Source organism: Pseudophryne corroboree, chromosome 4 (assembly GCF_028390025.1).
Source record: "Pseudophryne corroboree isolate aPseCor3 chromosome 4, aPseCor3.hap2, whole genome shotgun sequence".
Lineage (NCBI taxonomy): Eukaryota > Metazoa > Chordata > Amphibia > Anura > Myobatrachidae > Pseudophryne > Pseudophryne corroboree.
In genome coordinates this window covers 511,300,901-511,324,569 of record NC_086447.1, presented here as the reverse complement: position 1 = coordinate 511,324,569, position 23,669 = coordinate 511,300,901, and the positions used below count along the sequence as shown (strand labels likewise).

Genomic DNA, 23,669 nt, shown 5'->3' with positions numbered 1-23,669 from the left:
ACATGTGGCATATGTTGAATGCAAGTGTGGCATCTTTACATAAAAGGCTTGATAAGGCTGAATTAGGGGGGACATCAGGGGGTCAATCCTCGGATTGGACCGACTCACAGGGCCCGTCGGGGTCTCAAAAGCGTCCCTTAACACAAGACACTACTACCGACACGGATTCTGATTCCAGTGTCGACTATGACGACGTAAAATTGCACCCTAGGGTGACTAAAACCATTCAGTGTATGATTGTGGCAATAAGGGATGTGTTGCATATTGAGGATGAACCCTCGGTCCCTGACACAAGGGTACACATGTTTAAGGAAAAGAAACAGATTATTACTTTTCTCACATCTCATGAATTAAATGATTTCTTTGGAAAAGCTTGGGAGACTCCGGAAAAGAGACCGCAGATCCCCAAAAGAATTTATATGGCATACCCCTTCCCTAAGCAGGACAGGGAGATTTGGGAATCACCCCCCACTGTGGACAAGGCCCTGACGCGCTTGTCCAAGAAAGTGGCGCTACCGTCACCTGACACAGCGGCCCTTAAGGACCCTGCAGATCGCAGGCAAGAAACTACCTTAAAGTGTATTTATTCTCATACGGGTGCTGTGCTAAGACCAACAATTGCGTCGGCATGGGTGTGTAGCGCAATTGCAGCTTGGACAGATGAGCTGACAGATCAATTTGAAAATATGGATAAGGATACTATATTCTTAACTCTAGCCCATATTAAAGACGCAGTCTTATTTATGAGGGATGCTCAAAGGTTCATTGGACTGCTAGCTTCTAGGGCCAATGCCATGTCTATCTCGGCGAGAAGATCCTTATGGACTCGCCAATGGACGGGTGATGCGGATTCCAAAAAAACATATGGAAGTACTACCCTATAAGGGTGAGGTATTGTTTGGGGAGGGGCTGACGGACCTGGTTTCCACAGCTACAGCAGGTAAATCAAATTTTTTACCATATATTCCCCAACAGCAAAAGAAAGAAACACCCTATCAGATGCAGTCCTTTCGGTCGCACAAGTCCAGAAGAGGTCGGGGATCCTCTTTCCTCGCCAGAGGTAAGGGCAGAGACAAAAGAGCACCTGCTTTCGGCAGGTGCCCAGGACCAAAAGTCCTCCCCGGCTGCTCCAAAACCCACAGCATGACGCTGGGGCTCCCCTGAGGGAGTCCGCACCGGTGGGGGCACGTCTTCGATTTTTCAGTCAGGCCTGGGTCAGATCAGACCTGAATCCCTGGGTGTTGGAAATAGTTTCCCAGGGGTACAAACTGGAATTCGAGGAAGTGCCCCCGCGCCGATTTTTCAAATCGGCCCTACCAGCTTCCACATCGGAAAGGGATGTAGTGTTAGCTGCAATTCAAACGCTGTGTATACAGCAAGTGATAATCAAGGTTCCCCTGCACCAGCAGGGAAGAGGTTACTACTCAACCCTATTTGTGGTCCCGAAACCGGATGATTCGGTCAGACCTATTCTGAATCTGAAATCCCTAAACCTGTACATAAAAAGATTCAAATTCAAAATGGAATCACCCAGAGCGATGATAGCCAACATGGAGGAGGGGGAGTTTATGGTGTCTCTGGACATAAAGGTTGCGTACCTTCATGTCCCCATATATGCCCCCCATCAGGAATACCTGAGATTCGCTGTACAGGATTGTCATTACCAATTTCAGACGTTGCCGTTTGGACTTTCCACGGCCCCGAGGATTTTCACCAAGATAATGGCGGAAATGATGGTGGTCCTGCGCAAGCATGGAGTCACAATTATCCCATACTTGGACGATCTCCTGATAAAAGCGAGATCAAGGGAGAAATTGCTGAGCAGTGTGGCACTCTCTCTGAGAATTCTCCAGCAACACGGTTGGATTCTAAATCTACCGAAGTCACAGATGATTCTGACAACTCGACTACCGTTCCTAGGTATGATACTGGATACGGAACAAATGAAGGTCTTCCTCCCAATAGAGAAAGCCCAGGACATCCAAAACATGGTCAGAGACCTGCTAAAACCGAAAAGGGTGTCAGTTCACCAATGCACTCGAGTTCTGGGAAAAATGGTGGCGGCCTACGAGGCCATTCCCTTCGGAAGGTTCCATGCAAGGACTTTTCAATGGGACCTTCTGGACAAGTGGTCCGGGTCCCATCTGCACTTACATTGGAAAATAACTCTGTCCCCAGGGGCCAGAGTGTCTCTCCTGTGGTGGTTGCAAAGTGCTCACCTGCTGGAGGGTCGCCGGTTCGGAATTCAGGACTGGATCCTGGTTACCACGGACGCGAGCCTCCGAGGATGGGGAGCGGTCACACAGGGAAAAAACTTTCAGGGACTTTGGTCAGACCAGGAGTCCTGTCTACACATCAATGTGTTGGAACTCAGGGCCATTTACAACGGCCTTCGACAAGCGGAGAGTCTTCTTCGAAACCTACCGGTTCTGATTCAATCAGACAATGTCACAGCAGTGGCTCATGTGAACCTCCAAGGCGGGACAAGAAGCAGAGTCGCGATGGTGGAAACCACCAGGATTCTTCGCTGGGCGGAAAATCATGTAAGCGCTCTGTCGGCTGTCTTCATTCCGGGAGTGGACAACTGGAAAGCAGACTTCCTCAGCAGACACGATCTCCATCCAGGAGAGTGGGGACTTCATCAAGAAGTATTTGCAGACATAACACGTCTTTGGGGAACTCCTCAAATAGACATGATGGCGTCACGCCTCAAAAAAAAGCTTCGGAGGTATTGTGCCAGGTCTCGGGACCCTCGGGCAGTGGCAGTAGACGCTCTGATAACACCGTGGGTGTTCAAATCGGTCTACGTGTTTCCTCTTCTTCCTCTCATCACAAAAGTGTTGAGGATCATAAGGCAAAGAAGAGTACAGACGATACTCGTTGTCCCAGACTGGCCTCGAAGGGCCTGGTACTCAGATCTACAAGAGATGCTCACAGGAGATCCCTGGCCTCTTCCTCTGAGGGAAGACCTGTTGCAACAGGGGCCCTGTGTATTTCAGGACTTACCGCGGTTACGTTTGACGGCATGGCGGTTGAACGCCGAATCCTAGCGAAAAAGGGGATTCCGGAAGAGGTCATCCCTACTTTAATAAAGGCTAGGAAGGAGGTAACGGTTAAGCATTATCACCGTATCTGGTGAAAGTATGTGTCTTGGTGTGAGACCAAGAATGCACCTACGGAAGATTTTCATCTGGGTCGTTTTCTCCACTTCCTACAGACAGGAGTGGATATGGGCCTGAAATTAGGCTCTGTTAAGGTTCAGATTTCGGCCCTTTCGATTTTCTTTCAGAAGGAATTGGCTTATCTTCCAGTAGTCCAGACGTTTGTAAAGGGAGTGCTACACATCCAGCCTCCTTTTGTGCCTCCAGTGGCACCGTGGGACCTCAACGTGGTGTTGCAGTTCCTAAAATCACACTGGTTTGAACCGCTTAACAAGGTTGAGTTGAAATTTCTTACTTGGAAGGTGGTCATGTTGTTGGCCTTGGCATCGGCAAGGCGAGTATCAGAATTGGCGGCTTTGTCACACAAAAGCCCCTACTTGATATTTCATGTGGATCGAGTTGAATTGAGGACACGTCCGCAATTTTTGCCTAAGGTGGTTTCTTCATTCCATGTGAATCAACCTATATTGGTGCCTGTGGCTACAAGTGACCTGGAGGATTCCAGATCCCTGGACGTAGTCAGGGCCTTAAAAATTTATGTAGCCAGGACGGCTAGAATTAGGAAAACAGATGCTCTGTTTGTCCTGTATGCGGCCAATAAGATTGGCGCACCTGCTTCGAAGCAGACTATTGCTCGCTGGATCTGTAATACGATTCAGCAGGCTCATTCTACGGCTGGATTGCCGGTACCGAATTCGGTTACGGCCCATTCCACTAGGAAGGTGGGCTCTTCTTGGGCGGCTGCCCGAGGCGTCTCGGCATTACAACTTTGCCGAGCGGCGACTTGGTCGGGGTCAAACACTTTTGCTAAATTCTACAAGTTTGATACCCTGGCTGATGAGGACCTAGCGTTTGCTCAGTCAGTGCTGCAGAGTCACGCACTCTCCCGCCCGATTGGATGCTTTGGTATAAACCCCATGGTCCTTACGGAGTCCCCAGCATCCTCTAGGACGTAAGAGAAAATAAGATTTTAAACCTACCGGTAAATCTATTTCTCCTAGTCCATAGAGGATGCTGGGCGCCCGTCCCAGTGCGGAAACTCTGCAAGACTTGTATATAGTTGTTGCTTACATAAGGGTTATGTTACAGTTGAAATCGGTCTTGGACCGTTACTGTTGTTGTTCATACGGATAACTGGTTATGTATGATCCAGGTTACATGGTATGATTGGTGTGGGCTGGTATGAATCTTGCCCTTGGATTTCTAAATCCTGCCTTGTATTGTCCATCTCCTCTGGGCACAGTTCTCTAACGGAGGTCTGGAGGAGCCAGTGCACACCCATAGTTAAAGTTCTTTTTAGGTGCCCTATCTCCTGCGGAGCCCGTCTATACCCCATGATCCTTATGGAGTCCCCAGCATCCTCTACGGACTAGGAGAAATAGATTTACCGGTAGGTTTAAAATCTTATTATCTAAACCGTAAACGTTAAACAAACATGTACTGCATCTAGAAATTCTTCCTAGTAGTATGCTCTAATTTGTCAGATTCTCTAGGCATGCTTATAATGGACTATGGGGCAGATGTATTAAACTGGAGAAGGCATAGGGAAGTGATAAACCAGTGATATGTGCAAGGTGATAAAGGCACCAGCCAATCAGATCCTAACTGTTAATTTACATATTGGAGCTGATTGGCTGGTGCCTTTATCACCTTGCATTTATCACTGGTTTATCACTTCCTTATGCCTTCTCCAGGTTAATACATCTGCCCCAATGTGGGTTACAATGGCCTGAGTGCAGTTCTGGAAATACCTTACTTCCAGTGTCTTCAAAATCCTATGTTAATTCATTTGACATGCAGTCAATATACCAGCTGTCGGGATCCCGGCATTCAGGAGACAGACTCCCGAATCCCATCAGCCGGCGAAATACCGACAGCCAGAATCCCGAGCACCGCCAGGTATTTCCACTTGGTTGGTGGGTACGCGCCACCAACTGAGTGTGAATAGAATCTGTGGCTCACTTTTCTCGCTGCAGTGAGCCCGCGAGGGGACTTACTGTCTCGCCACTGGGATTCCAGCAGGCCGGATGCCGCTGTCTGTATAGTGACAGCCGGCATCCTGTCTGCCGGGATAGGATATGTATTCCATTAATTGTATTTTCATATTTCATAGCTAAAGCATCAGTAGGAATAAATAGTTCACAATATATAGTTAGGAAAGCCACTAGAAAATGTTGATAAGAAACCCTGTTGCAGATATGTGAGTACAGATGTGTCCTCACTTACTGGGTGTCCGCACCCTATACAGAGCGAGATGCACAAATGAGATGGTCCGAGAAGAGTAGTGTGCTATATTTTTCTTTTATCATCTTAGTCGCATCGCAGGCACCGCAAATCACCAACTACAGGCAGCAGCTTTAAGCACAAAGGAATTGGTTTTACATGCTAACAGACTCACAGATACAGTGCAAGGAAAAGCAGCAGCCACTCACTCTGGAACGCCTTTTACACTGATTCAGACTCCGTCTCATCCAGATGTACAAATGTAACCCATTGATTAGTGTCAACTAGCAACGTCGTTTTGTTGCTTCCGCTTCTTATTTATGTGAATAAGATGCACATTTTGAGTGAGAGACGCTCAGCGCAGCCGAGTTGTACAGGACCAGACGCACTGAAAGAGGCTGTTTAGTGCGAGGACACATCTGTAGTGTGCGTTTTAGTCTCTACTGATAAATGCCCTCTCTGTCAGTCATACTATATTTTACATGGCAATCCATTTTAGTGATAGTAATTCTGCTGTATTGTCCTCCACAAGATTTTATGTGGGTCTTATTTCCACTGGACAGCTTGCTTCAGTTGGATTCATTTGGAATGTTTGTGCTATATTTATAGCATTGGCATTGCTCCGCAGAACAGTGTAAGTCTGTGTTACAGCCTCTGAATGTCGCTGTTTGTTTATAGATGAAGCTGCTCTGGTCAGGAATGTTTGAGCCTGCTTAGTAATGCTGCTGCAAAAAGGTGATTAATGTAATAGGATTGCATGTGAACAGACTTTATTGGATAAATTGTAATCTTTTAAACAATTTCAATCTTCTGAAAGTACAGTTTGATTTAATCAATAGTTGTAAACAGCTACCCTTGCATTACTATGTGTGGCATCATATCATACTTTTTCAGAGGTCCTGTCCTCTAACCCCCCAAAAATCAAACCTGTCCCCACAGACACTGTCTGCCCATTGATTAGCATGCTAATGAGCCCAGCTATCAGGCTATTGAGAACTTCCATATACAGTAGGTGCTCTCCTTAGTAAACCAAGTGAGAGAGGGCATAAAAATAATTTTTATAGACTTAACATAGCATGTATTTAAAAAAAAATAATGAGATGACCGGTCCTTTTTAAGTGCCCATTAGCTTTAAAGGACTTTAATAGAAACACTTATAAATCGTCATTATTATATTTTTGTTTTTCATCATCTTAATGTATTTAGACTGCCGAGCTGTGCAGCTTATTACACTTTTTCTGTAATTATATAGTTTTATTAGGGTTGGGTATAGGTGACCGGTGCTTGGGATACCGTCTGTCACCATACCTGGCAGTCTCCTGACCGCCGGTCACATAACTACATCCTGTTTATTATATATTTTTATAATAATATAGTATAATAAATGTAATTATTATACTCCTTCTATATCATTATAATTGTATGTTATATTTTCGAGGGTAATACAGAAAATAAAGACTGGCTGTAAAAATAATAAGATTATTATTTTGTTTGTTTTTGTTTTTACTACAGAGTACTTTTGTCTCTTTCTCCACATTTCTCCATAACCACCTCCATCATTTAAACATTTTTCATATCTGTCCATGAGCTTTAGATCCCCCAATCCATTGAACCAGTTGTTGACTGCAAGCTTAAACTCATCATCACTTACAAAATGATTTCTGTCCAGGTACTCCTTAAGACTTAGTGAAAATCTCTTGGAGCAAGGTCCAGACTATACAGATGTGTCATCCTACATAGTCGCTGCAGTCAAGTTAAGCAGCCCTTCTAGTCATGCCTTGGCGTGAGCGATGTGCGTCTTCTTGTGCCCCCCTTCCCCCTGAAAATCTGTCTTATTCATATCAGGAATAAGATGCATAAGCAGACTCTGCTGATTAAAGTGATATGCGGCATGCCTACATTCTGTGAATGACTGCAGCTCTCTGCATACAAAATGCTACGCTAGTGTTTTTTTTCTGCAACACTCTGTAACGTAATACTTCATATGCAGTTACAGCCGCATTCGCACACAGAGTATAGGTGGTTATTCCGAGTTGATCGCAGCCAGCAACTTTTTGCTGCTGCTGCGATCAACTAGAACACGCCTGTGGGGGAGTGTATTTTAGCTTTGCAGGGCTGCGATCGCTTGTGCAGCCCTGCTAAGCTAAAATATTTTCAAGCAGAACAAAACTAGCCCTGGACATGCTTACCCTGTGCGACGATCTCAGCGATGCTGGGGCCGGCTTTGATGTCAGACATCCGCCCTCTGTTCTCCTGGACACATCTGCGTTTTCTTCTCCACTCCCCGAAAACGGCAGGCAACGGTCCGGAGACACCCAGGAACGCCTTCTTTCTGTCAGTCTTCTTGCAATCGGCTCTAGCGGGCAACGACGCATGCGCATTCCAGACCCGTTCGCACCGCTGCGTACGAACGGGTCGGCATGACCCCCATAGGCATGCAGCGTCTGCTTGTGCATCTTCTTCACATAATGATGCAAGTAAGACAAATTTTTGCCCCAAAAAATAGACACTGGCGATAGCAGAGTTGCATGGGAACTACTGGCTCACTCATGCCAGGCATCTCGTTGTGCATGACTTACTAAAGCTAGATGTATGAGGACACATCTGTGGGTTGGATGATCGAAAACGTTACGCTCAAAATTGTTGTCCAGTGATGGGCGTCCTGGTCAGTCTTCGTCATGCATATTTGTTTGTCCATTTTTTAACATATCATACCACTTTCTCACATCACCATATATCTGCTTTAATTGACAACATATACTTGGCAGGTGTCACTTCGTGCGCATTGGAGAATCAGAATTCTCACTTTTACAGTCAGGGATTTTGTATTATAGGGTTCATTTTAACACCCATCATTGACAGAAAGTATCATAATAGCATGCCATTCACAGAGAGCAGGTTAGGGAGATTGCCTGTCCATAAATTTAGTATGGTGAATGACCTACGTGGCGGGATTGTGCAAATGGTCTTTACTTTCTGGATTACCCTCATATTTTTATTTAATGAGGAGATTTAGGTAAAGACATTCCCCCTAGTTGTATACCTTCTCAGAGGTATAGGTCTCTCCCCGCTAACCACACTTCATAGAAGCACTGAGACTGGCGCATCTCTACCTGGAGATGACCCAACAGAACATAAACACCTGAGTGGATGTCTGGCACAGGTCAAATCGGACATTGTTTTCTCTTCTTCATCTTGACAAGTTTTCCAGGAATTGCTGCAATGACAGCAGTACTATGTGGCGTTCTCATAGTCAAATTAAAATCTAATCTTAAATTAACATATTAGTTACAATAGTCATTTAAAGCTTTACTGCAGTCAAATTTCAATGTGTTGCAGTCATTGTGTAAGCAATTTATAACGTATATTTAGCAAACCATAAAGAGTGAGGTTCAGTTGGATGTGAGCTGCCTGCATAGACTAGAATAAAAGTAGCTGAACCCTGCTCTAAACCTCCATATGCTATGAGCAGAAACCAGCCTCTGAGACATACCCCGCAAAGCCACCAGAATCCGTTCAGGGTAGTGCTCTCGGGTAACAGAATTCACCCCTAGACTGATACTCTTATGTCTACTGCATATGCCTTCCCTTGGTAATACAATATAGATTGTATTTAGTACTACCAAGATATTAATAAATATATATATATATATATATATATATATATATAGCAATATATATATAGCAATATATATATATATATATATAGCAAAAAAAGAGGATGGTAGACCACATTATACAGAAACCTGTTTATTGACTGTTACAGTGCTCTTCTATAGGTTAACTCTTATTTTACTCTACACCGATCTGTGTCGTCCAATCATCATAATTCTCAGTGATGTAACATTGTGCAGATACGGATACCTGTAGCTAAATTCTTTTCATTTTAGGGAAGGTAATCCAGCCAATGAATGTGCTATAGTATCTATTACAGGTTTCTTTCTTAGGTGTGAAATAGAACATTCATTTTTTGACTGAATGATTTTGCAGTGTTATCTGACACTTTACCTACTATCTGTATCAGGTTAAGCAGTATAGTTCTGTATATGATAGTGTTTTAACAAAAGGAAACACAAAAAATAACCTAAAAAAAGTAACATAAAAGTGTGAGTAAAGCTCAGCTATCAACATGCCAGTAAGTGAGTGCAAGTCTAAGGTAATAACACTAAGCTATTGCATGTATATAATTGACCGATATATAAAAGGCAGCCATAATGACAATTTTTCAGTATTAAAAGTACACTTATATGCAATAGAGAGAGGTTGTTGCTCTTGTTGACTGTAACATGCATTGACTTCTACACTGCTGGTTCTCAATCACATTGATCTACTCTGTATGGTAGTCCAGTGTTGGTTAATGAGACGGATGGCATTCTTTGTGTGCAGTGAAAGATCTCTACCAGACTGGTAATCTGGAAATCTACTATAAATTAGTATGTGTCAGCACAAGGGTTCTTAGTAATTGATTAGATGGTTAAAGGTCCAACGTATGCTCAGCAGGTGCTGCAAGAAGTGGATGGCCCAACAAGAATGTTCAAGTAATGCTGAATTTAAGTCCCAGATGGATCAAACTCTTGAAAGTAGCTTTGATTGGCCATTGTATGATATGAGATTATTGCACAGATCCAGGGGCTGCTTTGTAGATCTCACAGAAGTTTTACGAGAATAAACATAAGTAGCAGAACCATGATGATCAGAACAAAATTGAGCAGGAGGTTCAGTCCTCTGTTGTTGGCGAGATCCATGTTGCTCAGCCTTTTTTGTGCTTGTCAGAGATTCTTCTTTGCTATTTTGCCTTGTCTCAGCTGGTACCTATGAAAAAATATATTTAATTTAAAAACACGTTTTTATTTCTAAAAAAAAAAGGAAGGGCGATATCCTATTAGCTGTTAGTTACTGCAGGTTAAGGATTCCCCTGAGGCTATCCAATCAGCACTTATCAGGGATTATGCACGTGAAGCAGAATCACCGATAAGCAGCCCCAGAAGACCCGTTATCACGGATCCCAGGTGTAATCGACCAATAACGGGTGAGTTACCATACGGTAAAAATGGGCTGTAATTGGATAGCGCTTTAACGTTATTGGGCTAAAAAGCCCATTATTACAGTGCGGTAACTCAGAGCACATAATAGGATACCGCCCTATGACTTACATTGTGGAAGGCAACTTTCTCCATTCATTTTTTACTTATTTATTTCCCCCCCAAATCAGATTAATATACTTTATTACAGTGCTCTCCAAAATTGATTTTAATCCTGAAAAAAGGCCCTGAGTATACCAATGATATTATATGTACCTTTACTTCAATTCCTGCGGCATAAGCATATTTAGTTAAGTGTTGCCCCCTTTTTTGTCCCATCATTTAGGGACCTTGAATCCTCGTTAAGCACTCAACAGGGCCATACTCACCACTGAGCACACTGCTAAGCCATGGCATTGTGGCCATTGTACATAAATAAAATGGAATTTGCAGGTAAAAGTTCCAGGAAAAGTTGAATGGATCATCAGACCGATACTTAAAGAATGAGCCAGTAGTTGTTCCCAAACTGTGCACCGAGGCACCCTGGGGTTCCGTGAGGCTCTTGCAGGAGTGCTTCGGGTTGGTGGTCCAGGACCAAATCATATTATGGTCAAAGTGATAGGCAAACCCAGTGCTAATGGCTGCCAATTGTGAGTATGTGGACAATCAGAAGCTCAGCTGTACACCACCACCTTACTGACCCTAAGGATAACAGTTGGGGACAATTTACTTAACTGAATATTTAAAAAAAAAATTATCAATAAAAAACTTTTATCCTAGGGGTACCGTGAAAAAAATGCAGATACTCTAGGGCGCCATGATTCAAGAAAGTTTGGGAACCACTGGTCTAATATAAATTGTTATCCAACATACAAATATTTTATTTTTCAATATTGTGGAAAAGCTATAGCAAGACCACCATTGCTTGGCATGACTATAAAGCATAGCAGTGCGGCTGAGAGTGCTTACTTTTACTCATTTCTCTGCTCTTTGGATGGTGTTCGGCAAACTGTTACCATGGCAGGGAGACAATATTATGCACTGTTGAACTTTTAAGCTGGGATCATTTTTATTCTCTTCATTACTAAAATAATCCCGGCTAATCATAAAAGACTGTAATAGCCTGAAGTGCCCAAGTGTGTTATAACAATCGCTTTTGTCTGGTTAATGCTTACAATTTAATAAATGTGTTTTTGTTTGAAATAAAGGCTTTTATGAGCTAAGAGGTGAATAAGTAGAACACCGACATGTATAAAAGCATGTCACTTTAACTATCCTAGAATATCTTTGTTATTGTAGATATACACATATTTAGTTGATTTTTATATATATTTTAGTAATTTAAATATAATTGTTCACACTAGTAGTATACTGTACATACTGTAGAACAACTGTTGAGCTTATACTTATAACTAGGTGGGCAGGGCTTCTAGGACCTCTTGTTGTGCAGAAATACCCAGAGTGAATTACAGAGGCAGTGATGTCACAGTACGGTCACTTGGATGACTGCATTTTCAGCTTTTAGACCTGTATCAGAGCTCACTGGGACAGAGCTGCCATGTTATATCAGGCATTACCGCTGTAGTTCATGTCTGAAAATGTAAGGTTAGTGTGTAGCGGCCCTAAAATACTGGTCACCCTCCTATATTTATCTGTTGGTTAATGTGATTTGTTTATCCTACTAGGAGGATTAGGGGCGAAGGGGTGATTTCAGTAGTATGAGGGATATGTATCAAACCTTCCATAGAAAACCAGTGGAGAAGTTGCCCGTAGTAAATCAACAAGTTTCTACTATCATTTAATAGAATACACCAAGTAAATGTAGAATATCTGTGGTTGCAATGCACCACTTTAGAAGGTGCAATACATCTCCCCCTAAGTCCTTATAGATAAATGTGTGTGTGTGTGTGTGTGTCTATCTATCTATCTATCTATCTATCTATCTATCTATCTATCTATCTATCTATCTATTATTTATTTATTTATTAGAATATATGGAAAGCCAGGGGAGAGTCACCAATAGTGTCCTGATTAGGATTACTTCCAAGTCACCTATGAGTATAAAAGTTTAGAAAGTTAATTAAAAAGCAGTTTTGTATGATGGGAACATAATAATGGGGCACTTGGCTACCCAGGAACTAATTGGGAAATGTACGATTTCTGGTAAAGGAAGCATATTTTAGCAATATTAAACCTGTACTATACCTAGAATATATATTTTCAGTGGAGCCACCTGTTCCTGTCTAGAGCCCTATGGGTTGCTCTATGTAATCACTGTCTGTTCTGTAATACAGAACTGTCAAATAAGTGAACTCCCCATCCTGAAGTGGTGGTGGAAGAGGGCATGCATGAGTGGCATAGCATATCACAGGCCACAGTCTTAACAGTCAGGCTGTGAGAGAAATAGTGTAACCCTGGAAAATGGCTGCATGGTGTGGCATGAGGGTAGGGACACATAAGGAGAACATTTCCCTATGTGATTGTGCAGCTTTAAATGCCAAGCAGCTGCTAGTGATGATGGAAGAACCAACTAGATAGGGAAGTTCTGTTGGGTAGTATGAAGTAATAGAATGACATTACATTTACATACCTCCCAACATTCACAAAGGGGAATTCAGGACTTCTGCACGTCGAAGTTGCATCGGGAAAGGGGGTATAGCCTCAAAAAAAGCGGCATGGCTTCATTGGATGCTGGGCTAACAAGCCACGCCTCCCTACTTTGTCAGCGAGGGGGCATGCCCAGCGCTCTGTGAGCTGCTGGCATGCCTGCAGTCCTTGTGTCTCCCGTGAATAGATGCTGTGCACATGTGCAAAAATTGGGACAGTTGGGAGGTATGCTTTTAATGTTCACTTAGAGCGGGCATTCCCAACATCGGTACCCAGAGCACAGTATCAGTGCAGGTTTTAGTGATACCCAAGCTTCAGCAGAAATGCACCTGTGTTTTTAAATGGTGGTGTTTTTAGCTGTTTAAAACTTGTTGCATATGATAAGTGGTGCCCCAGCCAATCAGCTCCCAACTGTAATTTTTCAAACACATGACAGCTGGCTAGAGCAGTGGTTCTAAAACTGTGTGCCATGGCACCCCGGAGGTGCCTCGGGACATTTGCAGGGGTGCCTTGGATTGGTGGTCCAGGATCAATTTAAATTATGGTTAATGCAGTGGTTCTCAAACTGGGATCTGTGGCACACCCGGGGTGCCTCAGGACACTTGCAGGGTTGCCCTGGGTTGGTGGTCCAGGACTAATTAAAATAATTTCTGGTCAATGTAATAGGCAAAACCTGTGCTGGTGGCTGTCAATCATAAAATATGTGGACAAACAGAGGCAAATCCTGTCCCTCACCACACAATTCAATCTAAAGATGACATAAACACAATTTACTTAATTTAATATTTCTTTCTAAATTTCTCAATAAGAAACTTTTGTCCTAGGGGTGCTGTGAAAAGAAATATCATACTCTAGGGTGCCGTGATTCAAAAAAGTTTGGGAACCACTGGGCTAGAGCACCGGTTATCATATGCAACGAGTTTTGAATAGCTAAAACATTGATAAATTGGCCCATTAATTTGATAATTTTAAGGATATATTACAGCACATTGACTTTAATAGTGTCCCCTCAAATAGCACAGACGGGCGTAAGACCAACACCGGCATCCCAATGCACAGCATCCCAACAGGGAGCAGGTAAATATGCTTCACCCTACCCCCTAACCCTGATCCTCCTTTCCCACAGCCTAACCCTAGCCTTCCACCACATCCGTTCCTTCTACTAAGTATCCGTATCACCAACTATGATGGGTTCTAAGGTGGCTCAGTCAGTGGGTTAGTCTGTTTTGCTGTGTGAGGCGTTTGGAAGGATTACTTTCCCACATACGGTGGATAAATGTCCAGCTCTTTATCTGTATTTCTTTTTGTCTTCCCATGGATCAGCATAGCTAACTAGTCCATATAAAAATAGACTTGTTTACCTTGCTAACTATTGCTCTTGAGATAGCAGCATATATAGGCCTGTGGAATCCAAAATTTTTATATTTTCCTATTCTACTGCCAAAAATATCCACAACAATCTAGAATGCCTGCATGATCTGTCCTTGTATAATGTACATATAAATGACGCTTATATAAGAAACCACGGTGTGTCCATCAAATGATTTCTTCTTCCCCAGTGTAGACTAAATGTTACATCACCATCTTGATAGCAGGCTCTGAAGCATTGAGCACATAAAATGTAATAAAATGCTTCGAATAATGAACAATATGTGAAGGGCCTAGCCACAGTATATCCTTTGATGCTAGGAGTGGTCACTGTAGGACTGTAAGGCCCTCATTCCGAGTTGTTCGCTCGCTAGCTGCTTTTAGCAGCAGTGCAAACACTAAGCCGCCGCCCTCTGGGAGTGTATCTTAGCTTAGCAGAAGTGCGAACGAAAGGATCGCAGCGCTGCTACTAAAAAAAATGTGTGCAGTTTAAGAGTAGCTGCAGACCTACTCCTACCTTGCAATCACTTCAGACTATTTAGTTCCTGTTTTAACGTCACAAAGACGCCCTGCGTTCGGCCAGCCACTCCCCCGTTTCCCCAACCACTCCTGCGTTTTTATCTGGCCCGCCTGCGTTTTTACACACACACTCCCCGAAAACGGTCAGTTAACCACCCAGGAACACCCACTTACTGTCAATCACTCAGCGATCAGCAGTGCGACTGAAAAGCGTCGCTAGAGCTTGTGTAAAACTACATCTGCTCTTGTGAAAGTAAGACGCGCGTGCGCAGTGCGCCCCATACGCATGCGCAGAATTGCCGATTTTTGACCTGATCACTGCGCTGCGAAAGAAAGCAGCTAGCGATCAACTCGGAATGACCCCCTATGTGCGTGTGCTTGCCAGTAAGAAATGTATAAAACTGATTACACTTTTCTCCCATTCCAGCAACCATTAAGTACTAGAACTACAGACTTCAGCTTTTGCCTCAAAAGGGGAAGGAATGAAGTGACTTTTCTGTTAGTGTCTCTCCCTCTGTAACATTCTGCAGTACAAAGCACAGACGCAAATTCTTTCTGGAAAATATGCAGGAAAATCCAGCAGTGCACATTTTTTCAAATAAATCTTTTCAGTTAGCAGTGACAATCTTTGCTGAGATTATGCTTTTATTTAACGGTTCTTACTCCATGGTAACACACTACACAGGCACAGTGATCCATGAACAACATTAGACGTGTGCAGAACTCCAGGTATATGTCAAACATGGCTGCCTCAATGAAGGTGAAGCTTTATTTATCATGCCTGTAGTCCTGGACTACGTTATTACATTATTGTATTACAGGTGGGAAGGAAATATGTTACCGTATGTTTATTACATAATATTATAAACATTGACATCTACAATCGTGAGGCGCGCACTGCATACAAAGCTGACAAGTGGTACATGCTTATAAATAGTGTAACACATCTTTACTCTGGCCCTTCCATGAGGAGGCTTTGTATAGTCTGTCTGGTACTTTCTACAGGGGTGCTCAGAGTAACCCTCAGAGCAGCATCACAATGATACAGATGAGAAGAAGACAAATGAGAATCAGAGAGAAATTTACAAAGAGTTCTTGCAGGTTTTGCCGGATCTGCGGGTTGACCTCAATGTTTGAGGCTCTCCTCATGGCAGAGCGGGTAATATGCTGGACTTTATCCATTGCTACAGAAGGACAGAGGGTGCAGGTGACAGGTAATAGAAGAAGTGCAGAGAGACCGTGCTTCCCGTAAGCAGAGTGAAAGAGGACCTTAGTCTTCTCTCTGAGGTTCTCTGTTGAAGCTGAGTGAGCAGGAAAGTGAAAAGTTAGAAAACTCGTGTAGTGCAAGTGACTCATGCAAGTTAATAAGTCTTTCTTTTTCTTCACAAATTGGGGAGCATAAACTTCCATTACCAGTAGTAGGAGGACAGGGTACAGCCCTAACATATATTTCAGGGAAATCAGGAAAATGTAATACAGGTTGAGTATCCCATATCCAAATATTCCGAAATACGGAATATTCCGAAATACGGACTTTTTTGAGTAAGACTGAGATAGTGAAACCTTTGTTTTTTGATGGCTCAGTGTACACAAACTTTGTTTAATACTCAAAGTTATTAAAAATATTGTATTAAACGACCTTCAGTCTGTATGTATAAGGTGTATATGAAACATAAATGAATTGTGTGAATGTACACACACTTTGTGTAATGCACAAAGTTATAAAAAATATTGGCTAAAATGACCTTCAGGCTGTGTGTATAAGGTGTATATGTAACATAAATGCATTCTGTGCTTAGATTTAGGTCCCATCACCATGATATCTCATTATGGTATGCAATTATTCCAAAATACGGAAAAATCCGATATCCAAAATTCCTCTGGTCCCAAGCATTTTGGATAAGGGATACTCAACCTGTATAGCATTCAACCTAGAAAACATAGCAGTGGTGTTAGAATGTTTAGTCATACACAGACACGCACGCACACACACACACACACACACACACACACACACACACACACACACACACACACGTTTTCACTGTTGAGTTGTAGAACGACTTTAGACTATTGATGCAAGAGCATTACAGTTCATAGAACAACCCCGCTCTATAACTTCATGGGTATAAAGTGGTACATTAAATACCTGTCCGTTTAAAGTTGATAGAGACCATACTGTACCTTGCAGCTGATATAGATATATATAGATATAGGTATACTTTTCTAGTTTTTTTTTATTTTATTAAACTATACCTTCCAGCAAGCTCTGGCAGCCAGCATACACAGTTCACAGAAGTGAAGTTCTATTTATGGGTTCCACTGCTGCCTATGATGTTTCTGGTGCAGACTGAAAAATGGAGACTTTCACAGTGCCTAGTTTTAGGATGTATGTCTTGTGGGGTTTATTGCAGTGTACGCTAGAACACATGATATAGTTCATTCTGTAGTCCATATTAGGCTAAGAAAACACATGCCATCAGTCTGGGCACTGTAACATTCCAGCTCTCACTTGGCTTTATACCGGATTCCCAGGCAGAGACATAAACCAGAAGCTGTGGTGCTATGTAAGCCGATGTCTGTTCCATGTATATTAGAAAATCATTCCCAGCACAACAATGCCTAGTAGTAAATACAGCTGCAGATCTAGCACAAGTGTACAGTTTATTAAACATATGTGTCTTATTTTTTGTGTTGTGCACTGTATGTAATCCTGATATCTTCTTTGGAAATTGTTATTTGTAAGCTTGCGGATATGTTTAATGTAACGGTTGATATGACAGGGTGTGTAGTTGTCAGGTTAGGCATTACTTTAGCTCCTGGTCAATAGTAGGTGCTTTGCAGTTGGTTATGTTAGTGTTACCAGGCTGCTTATGTTGTAAGTAGAGGATGCTGTCCTGGATTTAGAGTGCAGATAATAGTGTTAAATTGTACACTTCTGCCCTGATATCGTGTTCCCAAAGCCTATGTAGACAGATTGGCTGTGCCAGCCTGTCACTCGTGTTACACACTAAGCCTATGGTTTTCACCTCAGTTCATCTAGAAGTTGTGGCACTACTTTCATTTGCTGCTTGTTATGGTGTTCCCTAAACTCACATGGGCATGTTAGGGATAGTAGGGGGATTTTGAGAAGGTCACGAGTGGGAAAAACAGAACACAGAGATTAAAAATAAAAATGCTTGTGTTCTTCATAGTGCTGACTGACGTGTGGGACGTGAGGCATGGGTTGGTTCTGTTGTTATGATTAGTAAACAATGGATTACCACATTAGCCCTTAATTACAATAGCAACCTGAGATGCTGCATGTGTAAATTTTGGAATGATTTCAAATGCACTGGATTTACTGTTTAAATGTGTTATGTTGAATAATGTTCCTAGATAAACATAGCTTTTCTGGGAATCCTGTGCCTCTTGCTGTCCCCAGGAAGTGCACGTAAGCAGCTTAATGCATTATATCCCAGAGGAATTCCTCCGACTTCCTCTGCACAAGTGAAGGTAAGGGACCGAGGAATTGGACAGACTTCTGTACAACTTTCTCGCACCAGTGTTACGCACTGCTGGTTGGTGTGACACACATACGCTCACTGAGGAGCGAGGACTGCTGGATTTTAGGATTCTGAAGTGACAGGTCAGTCACTGAACCAATACTTACCATACTACAAGATATCATTTGTTGGACTTGTGCATACATTCTGGGACTGCAGCTCTCTAATATGTGGTCTCAGAGCATGTTTCCTGTTTTATTGCTTAGGGGTCTTTTGATTTTCTTATTGATGTTACTACAGATATATTTTCCCCCTGTGCAAAAATTGTAACGGTATTGATGATGATGATGATGATGATGATAAGTCTTACTGCATATCAAAATCCAATCTAAATGCCCTAACGGTGATTGTGAAGTGTGCCATAATTGTTGATGCTGTATATGTAGTATGTGGATGAGAAGAACAATGGTGGTAAATAAATAAAATATAAATATACACGTATGAGCATTTTTAGCCTTCATATTATATGATTCCTACAGATGCATAAAGAGTAGATATTTAGCAGGTGTCTCATGATCATTACCTGTTTAAAATCAGTGGCAGCATGCTCCCATACACACACACCTGCATTTGCTGATCTCCCCCACCTCTCCAGTACGTGTGCTCCAAATAATCAACTTAATCCCAAGGTTAAACACTGCTTTACAGGAACAGATCAGACCCATTGCGGCAGGACATAACAAATAAAAACGGTATAATGCATTTCCTCACAGATCACTGTAGTGTTATAGGTTATTTCTATCCAGAGAAAGTACGTGCGCTGTTTTCGTTTAACAAATATACATTTAGATAGTTATGTTGTAAAGAGAATTAATTGCTATTAGTTGTTTGATTCAATTCTTGATTGAAATAAATGTTTTCAGCTTGGAATTTCAATACAACATTTTTCACATCTGCACATTATTCTTTGCAGAGATATCCCTTTAAAAAACCCTTACCTTGGCCAGTGGGTTTGGAAAAGGTTTAGGTCACTTCTCCGAGGCTACAGGAAAGTCTTCATCACACCCTTCCTGAAGTTATGTGGCAGTGCTGGGAGTTTGTCACTTAGTTTATGGGAACAATTCAGGGAGGTGTGGAAGGAAGAGAGAGGGCTGGCTATATGAGACAGAGGCAGGGCTGTTGACATCACATTAGAATGATTTGATTCATCGAAGCAGCAAAGCCTCATTATTGATACAGATGTATTAAATATCGTATACTGTTGTATAGAGATTTGTGGTAATGGCTGTTAGTCCCTTTATTGTTCTGAGAAATTATGGACTACTGTGCATTATTACAGTAATAATATCTTTTATATCAAATATTTTTTGTGGGGTTTTTTAAGCACTTCCATTTGTATGCCTTGTTATACTGAGGTATACCAGAGGGCACGTGATTGTGGCATGGTTATGTCTCGCCTGCACTCCTGGGCACCTAGAGCGGCCCTGATATTTTATTCAGCTCACTGAATTATTGTTACAGGCCAGCCCATCTGTAACAATCACCGTCAGTGCAGCAATAGGGCTAGTAGGATGAGGAAGAGACTGGAGTCTATTTGCTAAGCCTTGGACGGAGATAAAGTACCATCCAATCAGCTCCTAGCTGCAATGTTACAGGCTGTGTTTGTAAAATGACAGTTAGGAGCTGATTGGCTGGTACTTTATCACCTTCCACTTTATCTTCGTCCAAGTCTTAGTAAATAGACCCCTCAGGCTCTGTTGCCCTTCCATTACAGCCCAGTTTTATTGGTATGTAACTTGCTGCAGGGGATAACCTAAAATTCTTTTAGAATGAGTACGATATCAATAAACTGCATTGCAGAATCAGACCCTGCTGTCCGTCTGTTTTCACACTACAGTATCTTCCTTATAGTCCCAATGTATTGTAGCATCAAGCTTCAGTAACGCTACAGATATGATGCGTTTTCCATTACTGAGGATTGTGTTAAGGGAAAAGTAATTTTGGTGAGGGGAAAAACGTTATCAATAAATGTTAAATTAACTTAATTCATGAGGAGGTCTAAGGGACATTTTAGGGGCATGTGGGTTTGAGAGCATTTAAGGGGATAATGGTGAGGTCTGATGCCATGTAGGGGATCAAAAGGGCTTGTCTGGGAATGACTGATAGAATGCATTTGTGACATGTAGGGAGGCCCAAGGCAGGTGTAGAAGAATGATGGGCATTTAAGAGGGACGTGGGGAGGTCTGACAGCATGCAGTGAAGGACTACTGTGCATTTAATGGGCATGTCTGGGGGGGTCTGATGGTGTATATGTATTGTGGCAGGGACAGCATAGTTCCACATGAAGGTAATGTGGGATATCAGGATTTCCTAGGGTTAGCAGAGCAGCAGCAGGACTGAAGGGTCCAGTTTAGGTGTTGCCTCAATCAGTTGTCATCCAGAAGTTAGGCTAATTAATTAAACTGCACCTGTAATTTGCCTCTAACTGTGTGTTCAGAGCACAGAATAGGGCTTCTGATGGTGATTGGCATCCAGAAGGGGGTGTGAGGAAGTCAGGGCCACTGATCCTGTGCTTCTATGAACTATGCTGATGTGATGCTGTAACCCATACCTCCCAACTGTCCCAATTTTGGCGGGACAGTCCCGTTTTTCACGGTCTGTCCCGCTGTCCCACCCGCGGGTCGCAGTGTCCCGCGAGTGGGGGGGCAGTTGGGAGAACCCTCCCTGTCACTCGTTGCTCTGAGGAGAGCAGCGGTGAATAGACGCTATTCCTGGCAGAGAGGGAGAGAGGGACAGGGGGCATGGCCTGTCCATGCCCCCATAATGACGGGAAAAGGGCGTGGCTTTCAATTGCAGCACTTGACAAGGCCACACCCCCTTTTGGTAGGCCACGCCTCCTAAGTTGGGAGGTATGGTAACCACATGCTGTTTTAAGAACTGCCTGATATCCTGACCTGCAAGCCTGTTGTATGAAGCTGTAACCTGCCTGTGCTGGGAATAAAGTGTGTTAAAGTTTTATCCGGTTTGTGTGATTCTTGTCACAGTATATAAAATATATGTATGCTGCATACTTACCCTGTTCCCAGAGCCTGCAGAGTGGTCTCCTGTCCTCTTCTGCTAAGGTCGCTGCAGTGGACTCTGCTGACAGACCTTAGCGGGTTATTATATATAACACGTCCCATTAATCATCTGGCCCTGACTGTTAAAATATTGTCGTGTTCTCACCCGCAATGGTACAATTGTTAAATTAGGGAGGCAAAGAAATCTGTAAAATATCCATTGTTCAACAAGTCTAGTGCTGTAAAGACTAAGGTTTCAGTCAGTATGCTCAGAGACTGGTTCTCTGTGAGTTGTCAGGGGGATGTGCGCAATTGTAATTTCTCTAATAAATTAGCCTCTCTTTACAGATGTTGGTTTCTTACTTCCCTCTGCAGCTTTGCAGACCAAAATGTTACACTGCAGTCTCCAGCAAAAGTTTTGTGTAGGTTTTACAGCTATATCACAGTCTTAATGTAATGTCAGCAGAAGGTTGTCTTTTCATACCTTCCCTAAAAAGGAAAATTCATTAATGCCAGTACATTAAACAATAACTGATGGGACTGCTTATTCTGGCATGTTTGTAGCCATTAGTACTGAGTAGTTACACAGGTATGTAACTATCTTTATGGACAGCTAAGAGACTGGTGAGATGTGTCTTGTGTGCTGCCTGTGACATGTGTAGCTGTAGAGCAGGAGTGGGGAACCTTTGGACCTCCAGCTGTTGTGGAACTGCACATACCAGCCCTGCTACAGTTTTGCTATTTGGCCATGCTAAAACTGTTGCAGGGCATGCTGGAATATGTAGTTCAACAACAGCTGGAGGGCCAAAAGTTCCCCACCCCTGCTGTAGAGAGATGAACAGGCCAAATAATGAGGTTTACATACTGTGCAGCTGCCGTGGGAAGTCTGAGACATGATAAAGTCACAAGTTTTTTAGTAAATGGAGTTCCTGCTGCGTGCAGTTTTATTTTTTCCTCATGCATCAGTGATTATCTAAAAGGCTCCTCTCAGATGTGATGCTTTGTGCTTATACTGCCATATACAGAGCGTATCTATAATGAGCACAAGGTGTGGTGCACATTTCTTTAATACTTACCCCTCCAGGGCGCTGCACAAATCACAGGGAAAATGGTGTGGTAGCCATTTTCCCGGCGTTTTGCACATGTGCAGTAGGAAAATTGCCGGGAAATTGACTAGCGTGCCATTTCCCCAGTGACCTGTGCATGCGCACTGGACTCTGGTACAGCGCTACGGTCTCCTAATGACCTTAGTGCTCAGAGTCCCACTGTGCTACTGGCTACAGAGGAGTGTTCCCAGACAGAGGCTACATGCGGGCACCTTCTCTCTTAATACACCCCTGCTCCAGGGCCGGCTCTACCATTAGGCAGCTTTAGGCGGCTGCCTAGAGGCGCCATACCCTGGAGGGCACCACTGAATTCATGAAGCAAAAAACTGAAGTATGTCTCTGTATGCAGCCTCCTCCTATTACATTGCGCTGGCTGCTGCTGTGGGTCTAATCAGGTGTAGCCGCCACTATCAGGCTGTACCACATAGTGCCTCAGCCCTTCCTCTGTGCTGACACATGTAACATTAAGTCATTTGAAGGCACATAGGAGGCGTATCTAACTATGGCTCCAGAGGGGCGCCCCCACGGCTCCTCCTCATAGCCATGATCAGGGGCGTTGAGTGTCACGCCGGGCCCCAGTAAAGAGGTTCCTGGCTTAAAAAAGGTGTTGTTCTGACACCCATTACTATATTTTTTATATAAAACATTCCGCGCACTCTACAGGGGGGAGCAATTATAGCACAAGAGGGCGCAGGGGAGGGCACCTGCTTCCTGCCTTACTTGCCCAGGAAGCGGGGCTTTCCTCTCCGGCCAGTGCCACCTTCCCAGTGATATTTGGGAACCCTGGCCACTAGAGAGCAAAGACTCTGGCACAGTGCCAAAGTCTTTGCTTTCTATGTGCGGCACCACCTTCCCAAAGAGATTACCGGGAAGATGACACCTCCTATGCCGGCAACAATGCAAATGTAATGGAGGGGGGTCTCGGCTCGGGGCCCCCCCAGCAGCTTGGGCCTGGGTAATTTGTACCTGCTCACCCCCCTCTCGGCACCACTGGCCCTGATGCACCTCCTCCAGGCCCATGGATCCCAGCGTTCCAGCAGGAAGCAGCACCTGACTACATGTCTGCACCCAGCAGCGTCGCTGTAATGCTGCTGCCACCTGTAAGAGGAACCATGACAAT

The 23,669-nt window shown here is 43.4% G+C and overlaps 2 protein-coding genes across 4 annotated transcripts in view; one reads left to right on the top strand and one right to left on the bottom strand.

Annotated features, from left to right (window-relative positions):
• Positions 1-23,669, top strand: part of CEP85L (centrosomal protein 85 like) — a 387,474-nt gene that overhangs the window by 256,433 nt on the left and 107,372 nt on the right. The gene's annotated exons all lie outside the window — the stretch shown is intronic.
• On the bottom strand, positions 15,527-19,513 carry PLN (phospholamban). Its single transcript, XM_063917224.1, has 2 exons — positions 19,383-19,513; positions 15,527-16,200 (listed from the first exon to the last, which is right to left on the bottom strand). Exon 2 carries the CDS (start codon positions 16,079-16,081, stop codon positions 15,923-15,925), a length of 159 nt encoding a protein of 52 aa, XP_063773294.1. The 5' UTR covers positions 16,082-16,200; positions 19,383-19,513; the 3' UTR covers positions 15,527-15,922.

Coding starts and splice junctions, on each gene's coding strand:
- PLN (XM_063917224.1), bottom strand. CDS start 16,081: ATGGATAAAGTCCAGCATATTACCCGCTCTGCCATGAGGAGAGCCTCA.